Genomic DNA, 10,539 nt, shown 5'->3' with positions numbered 1-10,539 from the left:
GTCCGTGGAATTTTGAGCCCAAGACCCGCCGAGGCGGGGAATTGAACCCTGGTCCCGGGCTAGACCTCTGCATCAGGGTCTGCCGCTCTAACCATTGAGCCACACTGCTCCACACACGTTTTACAAACGTATCAAGTGAAACAGAAAACAAGATATCAGATTAAAAATTTATTGACAAACCCTTATATACACATACATTTACAGTGATTCGAAGACATTCCATTTGTAAAGTCCTGCTGATATTACGCTAACAATTTTCTCTTTTAAGAAACCTGGCTGGCAAAAAAAAATGGCAACTATATTTAAAGTATAATTGCTTTATTCATTTGACCGTCCTCTGTCATTTTTCAACTGGGTACTGAAAGAAATCCATTTTCATCTGCTGTGTCAAGAATTTTACAAATGACTGGAGACTCCACCTAAAGAAACAAAGAAAACATAAAAATTGAGAAATACACTATAAAGAGTGGGGAAAATGTACATGCAAAAATAGTTGATTTCAGATTTTTAACCTCAAAATATACAAGATCATAATATTCATTACAAATATGCTTATTTCACTTTGGTATTTAGCCCTTCCTTGAGTTGCCCACCGAGATGCAGCTGTAGTTATTTAAGCATCTTTAGGTGAATTGTTTTAGTGGGACATGCATCATTTACCTTTACATATCAAAGGCTCACCTCTGACTTTCTAAGTATTTCACTTGTGCTATTCTCAAACCAGGATATTTACACTACATATGCCAAATTCCTAGGGCACTCCACTTTTCCTGCACCGCTACTGCTCTGTCCAAGTTATTTTGTCGCTGATGGGAGGTCTTTCATGCTGTATGCATCCCCCAAGGGTTCATATCCCACCACTTAACTTCTGAATACCCAAAGGTACAGATGATTAAGGCTTTCATTAAGAGAATGGGGGAGTGGTATGCACAGCGAGATAGCACTTTGCTATACTACAGCGTTGTCGTGCATTTCTGGACCTGGGGTTACCGGGTCCAAAAATACTCGACCCTGTTTCACCAGGTGTGGATCTGCACATGGTGAAACTGCAGAACAGGGGTCTGGGGCTGTGGGCACGGTTAAAACCTGGACCATGCCAACTCCCTGCAGCACCCCAAGAGGAAGACAACCCTCTTCCTAGCCAGGTCACAGAATACTATAGCCTCGGACATTCACTCATCCCCCTCTTCCACTGGCACCCTCTGCTGACCTTAACCACCTGATCAGACCAGGAGAATAATGTAATTGGAGCAGTCCGGAAAACTGAGGGAAGAATATGAATTTTAATTCAGAAATTCCTGGGTCTGCATATTTACTCCCCATTCCTAGGACTATAACTACTAATGGTCAGATTTAAATGCAGAGTGTTGGAAAAAAAGATCTGCTTTCATGGTTACCCCATTTTTTGTTGGTGTTATTCTGTTTGCTGACTAGTCTGACTGGGATCCTGCTAATCAGGACCCCAATCACTGTGCTTCCTCTCCAAATTTGAGTGTGGTAATTAATTTGGCACCTTCCCACTTGGCTACTGGTGTACCGAGGTAAGTCCCAAGTATATGGTATTGGGGTACTCAGGGCATAGGTACACAAGGGGTCTCTCATGGGCTGCAGCATGTATTATGCCACCCATGAGAGCCCACTCAAACTGTGACTATAGGCCTGCCATTGCAGCCTGTGTAAGTTGGACCTAGCACCACTTATGACCGAAATACGTTTTCTTATATCTGAGGTCACTACACTTAAAACCTATAAGTCACCCCTAAAGCTGGCCTTTCAATCCTGAAGGCAAGGTGCTAGATTATAAGTGTGTGAGTGCCCTGCATGAGCAGGACACCCCCTACAAACCCTGGAGTTGATTCTCCAGGCTTTGTAAGTGCTGTCAGTCATTTTGATACATATAGTGGCCATGAACCATTTTTTTAAACAAACTTTATTGAGTTTTCCGTATCAGCACATACTTTCATTGCGTCAAATTTCTTTACATAATACTTCCCATCCGGGTAGATAGCACAATCATACATTGTAGGACCCTATAAATGATAGTCTACACTACATATCGGTAGCCCCTTCCTCTCACTGCTCAAGATAAAAGTGAAGAAATAATAAGAACGGTCCCCGCTAGCTAGTACTTCTCAGGGTGACAGTGTCACTACAACTTCAAATCTTTACTACTTTAATTCAACTCCCTCAACTCCCCTCACCCACCCCCCCAGGCATGTCACTTCCAACTCTGTATAATGTACTCAGTATTCATGTGTGATACGTGGGTTCCCCCAACATACCAGGACTAACAGTGAAGTTGGTCGCCTGCCTCTACTGTGCGCTCATGCATCATGCTAGCTAGCACAAGGGTTGTCAGTTCCACTGCACTTGGGTGCTAGTATCTCAATTTCCTAACGCTGGTACAGCAATCTCACTGTCTTCATCGCTATCAGTATCTGGGTTCTTTAATAGTCACACTAACGGTTCCCATGCTTTAGCCGCTTCTAATGCATTTTCGCTACTCGTTCTCTTTGCCAATGGCAACCTCGCTATCCCATCGCATTTCGCCCATTTGATGAATTCCTTCTTCCATCTAGCTATGTTGGGGCCACCCTGCCTTTCCAATGCATCATGATTACCCTTTTAGGCAGCAATAGACCCATATCTATAAACTTGCTAGTGATCTTGTTTTTAGCCATATGTGGAAACCAATCCATCAACCAGTTCCAACTCTCTATCCGTTACAGCGTTCAGCAAGGCCACTACCTTGGTCCAGTAATTGTCTAGTTGCGAACATCCACAGAATATGTGATGGAAGTCTGCTTGAACGCATTAATACAGTCAAGGCGACCCTCCGTCTACCAGTGCCCCACAAGAATCCTGTGACCATAGACGTAAGCTGTTTAAAAATCCGGTCTGGAATCCAAACCGGCAGGGTCCTAAAGTAATATAATAGCCTGGGGAGGGCCACCATTTTAAGGAAGGCCCTCGCCCAGCCACTGATCGTGGAAGTGTCCCCCGGGACTCAAAGCTGCCAGCAAGGCCTCTCACTGCCCTGTCAATATTGCCCTCCAACATATCCGCTTGTGTGTGGTATATCTTTACCCCCAAATATGGGAGACATCGGTATTCCCACTGCACTCCTGCTATGTCCTGCGGTCCGTCTTGGTCTCCGACAGTGAGGAACAAACAAGACTTTGCCCAATTTACTCTGAGTCCAGCCACCATGCCCAGCTCATGCAATAATGCCTTCACCCCTAAAAGCGCTTGTCCGTGTCTACTAAAAACATTAGCAAGTCATCAGCATATAGGACTATGTGGTGAATCTGTCCATGCGCTTGTAGGCCTTCATAATACTGCCCTGTCCTGAGCCGCCAGTGGCTCCATGGCCAGCGCAAACAGGAGTGGGGATAGCGGTCAACCCTGTCACGTGCCCCGGCTCATGTCACAGGCATCAGATATCGATCTACCCGTCCTAACCCTTGCCGTAGAGCATTTGTAAAGTAAAGCCGTCCATTGTATAAATGTGTCCCCCAGTCCAAATTTAGCCACGACGTGGAACAAATAAGACCATTCCAGGCTGTCAAAGGCTTTTTCTATAAATCGACAGCAAACAGTGGCTGTTTCTTTCGGATAAGAGTCTGCTTCTAAGATCTGCATTGGGCGGCGAATATTTAGGGCCGTATTCCTAGTGGAAATATATATAGCCTGATCCGGATGTATGATGGTCGACATGAAAGGCAGGAGTCGAGTAGCCAATATACGGCTCAATATTTTATAATCTGTATTAAGCATGGATAACGGGCAGTATGCCGATCGGTCCCATGCTGGCTTACCATGTTTACGGAGAGGGATGATAACTGCCTCTCTCGTTGACAACGGGAGCATGACTATATGCTTCGCATCATTATATAGAGCTACCAATTGAGGTGCTAACTGCTCAGCGTGGGTTAGATCAAATCGGGAGGCCATCCGTCCCCGGAGTCTTATTCCGTGCCATATATTTAATAGCAGCCCTCACTTCTCCAATCTCAATATTTCATCCTAACAACTCCGCCTGTTCTTCATCCAACCGTGGGAGCTTGAGTTCACGTGTAAACCTACTCAAGGCTCCCTCAGTCTGGGTCCTCTTGCTCTTATACAATTCCTTGTAGAAGTCGAAAAACAACTTATTTATACCCTGTTGAGTATAGAAAGTGGCCGCCCGGTGGTACCGGATTTCCAGAATCATCGAGCCTCTGTGCAACGGGTTAGCCAGCCAAGCTAGGAGAGTTCCTGATTTGTCTCCCTCTGTGTGTGCAAGTGTGATATAAGTTTTATAATCGAAACAGCACAATCGCTCAATTTGTACCGCTACCGCCTCCTTTGTTTCCACTAGCTCCCCCTGTTTGTCTGGCCTCCCAGGACGATCTCTCTTCACTTCCCGAAGGCGGTGACCCGCTTCTCTTATTTCCGTTAGCAGCACCCACCGCCTCAGCGATACAGCAACCCCTGATCACCATTTTAAAAGCGTCCCATTCCTCTAAAGATGTGAAGGCTGTGCCCTCATTTTCCCTGAAGTATTGAATTATGGAAGTTCCCACTGTGTCACGAAACACCTGGTCTTTCAAGGTCTCCGAGCGTAATCGCTAAGTAGGTATCTTGGCATGTACACGCGTCCATTGCATTCGGAGTAATTTGGGATTGTGATCTGACAATGTCCTAGCAAGGTACTCACTGACTTGTATTTCTGCATGCACATCCGGAGAGCATAAAAACGCATCTAAGTGCACGTGGAGATCGTGCAGTGCTGAGAGAAAAAAGAATAATCCCGTTCCCCAGGATGTTGAGCCCTCCAAGTGTCCACTAGCCCGCAGCGGCCCTGCCAATGCCGCCTCGCCTCCGCTCTTTTGTGGATGGGCGCAGTAGGAAGAGGGGGGTGCGAGCGGTCCAAGTTCACATGTGATATACAATTAAAGTCCCCGCCAAGCAATACTGATCCAGTGATATAGGGTGCTAGTTTCCCTGACGACTGTGAGAAACAGGCAGGTTGTTCCGTGTTGGGAGCATGAGTTTGAGTTTGAGTTTAAAAGCACTTTTAGAGCGCACGTATACCGGCGGTTTCTTGGCGCTGTAGCTAGTGGGGGCTGAGGTTTAAGAGCAGGGAGAGAGAGAGGAGCCTTTATTCAAAGGACTTTGTGAATAGGTAGGTTTTAAGACTTTTGCGGAATTGGGGATAGAGGGTGATAGCACGAAGATGAAGGGGAAGGGAATTCCAGAGGGTAGGTGCCAGAATAGCAAATTTGGAGCCGCCCCACTTCTTTCTCCGGAAGCGAGGGATGGTGAGGAGGGACTGGGAAGACGAACGTAGGTCCCTGGAGGGGACATAAGGAACAATCTCGGAGGAGATGAAGGCGGGTGCCAAGTCCAATCGGGCCAGGAAAGTGATGGATGCGAGCTTAAATTGAATTCTAGCCCGCACGGGGAGCCAGTGAAGAGATTTCAGAAGTGGGGTAGAGTGGTGGAATTTGGGGAGGTTGAAAGCCAGGCGGGCCGCCAGGTTTTGGATCTGTTGTAGGCGGCGCAGACTGTATGCAGGAATACCGGCATACAGAGCGTTCCCATAGTCCAGGCGGGACACCACCATGGCCAGAATGATAAGTTTGAGAGCAGAAAAAGTAAAGAAGCGGGACACCTTGCGTATAGTACGCAGTGAGAGAAAAGAAGAAGATACCACAGAGCTGACCTGGGAGTGGAGGGTGAGTAGGGAGTTAAGTTTAATGCCTAGTGTTTTGACTGAGGAAGAGGGGGCAGGAGGAAAGCCAAGAGAGGGGGGCCAGAAGAGGGGGGACCAGGGGCTGGATGAACCACCCGTCAATACCAGCTCGGTTTTGTCCGGGTTGAGTTTGAGGTGATTGTGGCTCATCCAGTCCCTGATGTGAGACATGATGGTTTGGAAATTGAAGACAGCAGAAGGAGAGGAAAGATCAAAGACCAGCTGGAGGTCATCCGCATAGTTAAATACGGCGACCTCCATCTGTTGGAGGGAGAAAATAAGAGGGGCGATATATAGATTAAACAAAAGGGGGGAAAGAGATGAGCCTTGAGGAACCCCGCACTGAACTTTCCGGAAGTCCGCTGTGAAGTCACCCAGGCGGACAGCCTGGGTGCGGTCACTCAGGAAGGAGGACAACCAGACCAGGGCAGTCCCCTCGATCCCCGCCGCCCCGATACGGGAAAGTAAGATGTTGTGGTCCACCGTATCAAAGGCGGCTGAGAGGTCGAGGAGCACAAGGGCCTGGTGCTGATTGGTGTCCATACCCTCCCTGAGGGTGTCGAGGACCGACATGACAACGGACTCCGTAGAGTGTGCGGGGCGGAAACCGGCTTGGCGGGAGGCAAGGGCTCCATGTTTCTCCACAAAGGAGCTCAGAGCGCAGGTGACGTGGCGCTCAAGCACCTTGGCTAGAAAAGGCAGGAGGGAGATGGGACGGAAATTGGCAGGGACAGAGGGATCTGCCCCAGGTTTTTTCAAGATGGGCACAATTACCGCAGACTTCAGGGAGCTAGGGACTATGCCTTGCGTGAGGGAGCTGTTGAGGAGGTGAAGGGGGGGATCTGGACAGGAGACAAAAACGTGACGGAGGATGTGGGCAGGACAGGGGTCAAGTGGGGAGCCAGATTTGATCAAAGGCACCAGTGAAGCCAGGTTTTCCCGAGTGATGGGGGGAAAAATGGTCAATTTGCCTTTGGGAGGGGGACATTGGGGATCCACGAAAGATGGGGAAGGTGGGGGGATGTTGGCCTTAATGGTGATAATTTTGTGGATGAAGTAATTATTAAGAGAAAGACAGAGGTCATTGGACGGGGCTGGTTTTAACGTAGTTCTGTCCGAGAACGCCAGATTGTGAACGATGGAGAAAATCTCCTTAGACTGGTTCTCCGCTGCAAAAATTTTGGAGGAGAAATAAGCTGTTTTGGCCTCCAAGATGCTTTTTTTGTACTGGTTGAGAATGTTGATATATTCCAGTTTCAAAATGGGGCAATAGTTTCTCCTCCAAGCCCGCTCTGCGCGGCGAACTGTTAGTTTGGTGGCTTTAAGCTCTTGGTTAAACCACCGGTTCGCGTCTTTATCGCGTTTAGAAGTAATGCGCTTGAGTGGGGCAACGGAGTCGCAGCTGCGGGAGAGCCACTGGTCTATGGTGTCAGCCTGGGAAACGGTGGTAAGGCCCTGAAGAGGCGGGAGAGAACTGGTAAGGAGAGAGGAGAGATTCTCGAGGTTGACACGGCCCCATGATCGGACCCAGGTGTTTTTGGGCCGGGAGGGCTTAGCTGGGGGGAGAATAGGAAGGAGAAATGAAATCAGGTGGTGGTCGGACCAGGTGCAAGGGGAGATAGACAGGGATTCCACAGGGCAGTTCAGGGACCAGATCTGGTCAAGCAGGTGACCCTTGATGTGGGTAGGGGAATGGACATGAGGTATGAAGTTAAGTGAGTGGAGGGTTTCGGAAAAATCCTTAGATGATGGACATTCGGCAGGGTCGGAAGGCCAAAAATTAAAATCGCCGAGGAGCAGAATGGAGGAATTGTTGATTGTGATGGTAGCCAAGACCTCCAGAAAATCAGGAAGAAACTGTAGGGGGGACTGAGGAGGACGATAAGTGAGGAAACAGGTAAGGGGGGGGAGAGGTGGATACTGTGCGAATCACCAGGAATTCAGTGGTAGCGATGTTAGGTAGGGAAAGAATTTGAAAAGGGAAAACGGTACGTGCGATGACTGCCACACCGCCTCCGGCTCTGCCCGAAGTGCGGTCGGCCCTGAGGGCATAGTAGGAGGCTGGAAGGGTGGATAGGAGTGCAGGGAGGGAGTCATCGCAGAGCCAGGTCTCAGTTAAGAAGAGAAGATCTGGAGCCTGTAAATCCAGCAAGACCGAGAGTTCGTGCGAGTGGGCAACGGCAGAACGGGTGTTAAGGTAGAAAGCTGTGATGTTTTTAGGGTTTGGCGAAGGAGCAGGCCTACAGGTCGTGGGAGGAGTATCCGGGGTAGGAGGAGGGAGAGGAAAGGGAGGGAGGGAGGCTATGCCGAAAGCAGAGATGCGAGAGCTAATACTGGCCGTGATGGGCCAGGGGCCCTGGTAGCTGCGGAGTAGGTCCGGGCTATAGGTGATAAGTGGGGCAGAGTGTAAAGCCCCTAGTCCCGGCCGGTCGCGGACAGGCGCAGACGGGCTTGCCTTAGGCGCGCCTTCGGCGCGCAATCGTCGCGCCCGCTGCGCTCGTCCGCTGCGCTTCCTACCAAGACACATGATTTATGGTCATGAGGCGAGGTGTTGAGAGGGGCGTGGCCAACAGAGTGGGCGTGTCTGTGGCGCGCCTCGCGCTCGAGAATGGCGGCTGGAAGAGAGGGGTCGTTACAGCGTGGAGCGCTGTTTGAGGAGATGCAAAGAAGTGCAAGTAGGATGGGGGAGTGATAGGAACACGTTATCACAAGTAAAATTTTAAAAAAACACAAGTTATGCTTTCTCCCGGCTTCCGCCTCAGGAGTCCAATAGCTAGTGAAGCGCCTGGCTTCAGCGCGCACTATATATACAAGCTGTCGAGGGGGCGTGGCCAACAGAGTGGGCGTGTCTGTGGCGCGCCTCGCGCTCGAGAATGGCGGCTGGAAGAGAGGGGTCGTTGCAGCGTGGAGCGCTGTTTGAGGAGATGCAAAGAAGTGTAAGTAGGATGGGGGAGTGATAGGAACACGTTATCACAAGTAAAATTTTAAAAAAACACAAGTTATGCTTTCTCCCGGCTTCCGCCTCAGGAGTCCAATAGCTAGTGAAGCGCCTGGCTTCAGCGCGCACTATATATACAAGCTGTCGAGGGGGCGTGGCCAACAGAGTGGGCGTGTCTGTGGCGCGCCTCGCGCTCGAGAATGGCGGCTGGAAGAGAGGGGTCGTTGCAGCGTGGAGCGCTGTTTGAGGAGATGCAAAGAAGTGCAAGTAGGATGGGGGAGTGATAGGAACACGTGATCACAAGTAAAATTTAAAAAAAACACAAGTTATGCTTTCTCCCGGCTTCCGCCTCAGGAGTCCAATGGCTCCCCAAGGCTATGTCACGACTGTCTAGTTTCCCAAGAACCACTACGTAGCTGCCCTCTGGGTCTAAAAGACTTTCTCTGCATTGAAACGGCACTCCCGCCCGCACCCAAACCAATGCTCCCTGAGCGAACGCGGAATAGGCAGTATAAAACACGTGGCCATGCCAGCGGCGTTGTAACGCTGCTCCTTCTTGCGCCTTTAAGTGAGTTTCTTGCAACACCGCAATCTGAACCCCCCCTGCGGACTAAGTATGCGTGTATTTTATGTCGACGCCACATAGAGTGCATTCCCCCTACATTCCATTATATACACTTCAAGTCGTTGGTGGTACCCATCCTAACAGTGTTGGGAAATCTGCAATGAAAACTACCCTAGTGACATACCTGGCCCTAAGCCTAACAAGCCTAAACAAGCCTAAGCCTAACAAGCAACCCCAACTCCCGCACCTCAAGTCAGCTACCTTAAAACTAGTACCCATCCAAACCATAAGAAAATTCACACTAAGTCCTCCGTCAACTACAGAGGCTCTGGGGATCACGGATGGCTAGGGGCTTCTCTAACCATTACACACCAGCCTCATCATAAACAGAACAGTCCTGGACATTCACCAATCCTTATAAGCATAAATGGCCTTCTGGATACTCTGTCCACTCTGGCTTACCACCCTCGTTCAAATAATGCCATCTGCCGTCTGTGGCGTCACCTCAGGCATCCGTTCGCCGCTACCATGAGAGGTGTCCGAGTCATTGCCCACTGAGTCTCTGGTAGAGCCAGCTTCTTCTGATATCGCAGCCCGATCCTGCGCCAGTGCTACCACAGCTTGCAGAGCCTCTGCCCGCTCCTGTGCATTCTGATATAGCAGGGGTTTCCTCTGGGTTCTGTTACGGGGACGACGGTTCGGGCGTGATGTTCGGTTTGTGGCTCGCCCCTGCGCTTCTCCAGGGTTCTCTCCTCGCGGTGTCTCTGCTTTGTACGTTTCTAGCCAATCCCATGAATCCTTAGGAGAGTCAACATAGTGCGTATTCCCTTCTAGAATAATACGCAAGCGGGCCCGGAACATCAGGGAATACTGGAGAGCCTCGTCTCGCAGTGCTTTCTTGACTGCCACATAGGAGGCCCGCTTCCTCTGCACTTCCAAGGTATAGTCCGGGAACAGCGTAACCCTCACGTTATCCACAGTGAAAGGTACGTCGGTTCTTGCTCTTTGCAGGAGTAAGTCCCAGTCACGAAAATGAAGCAGGAGGGCCACCACTGGTCTCGGAGGCCTCCCCAAAGCCAGCGGCCTAGCCGGCACCCTATGAGCCCTCTCCAGAGTGTAGAAAGTAGTGAGTCCCACCGGGGCCACCACGTTCCTGAACCACTTTTCCAGGAAGGCCACCATATCGCCCCCTTTTGGAAGCCCCACCACCCTGAAGTTGTTTCTCAGATTACGTCCTTCCGCATCTTCAGTCCTGCACTCCAGAACGTGCACCCTGTTGTCGGTCAGGGCTCCCAGCTG

The 10,539-nt window shown here is 50.0% G+C and overlaps 1 protein-coding gene across 1 annotated transcript in view; it reads right to left on the bottom strand.

Moving 5' to 3' along the window:
• Nucleotides 1-301: 301 nt before the first annotated feature.
• The window catches only part of ERLEC1 (endoplasmic reticulum lectin 1), a 275,135-nt gene continuing 264,897 nt past the window's right edge, over nt 302-10,539 (bottom strand). Inside the window, exon 15 of the mRNA XM_078649476.1 lies at nt 302-419. Coding sequence (XP_078505602.1) covers nt 348-419 — 72 coding nt within the window. The 3' untranslated portion in view covers nt 302-347. The remainder of the gene's footprint in view (nt 420-10,539) is intronic.

The sequence above is a fragment of the Lissotriton helveticus genome, chromosome 6 (genome assembly GCF_964261635.1).
Source record: "Lissotriton helveticus chromosome 6, aLisHel1.1, whole genome shotgun sequence".
Lineage (NCBI taxonomy): Eukaryota > Metazoa > Chordata > Amphibia > Caudata > Salamandridae > Lissotriton > Lissotriton helveticus.
Note: the sequence above shows the minus strand (reverse complement) of the source record. Positions and strands in the feature narration are given on the sequence as shown.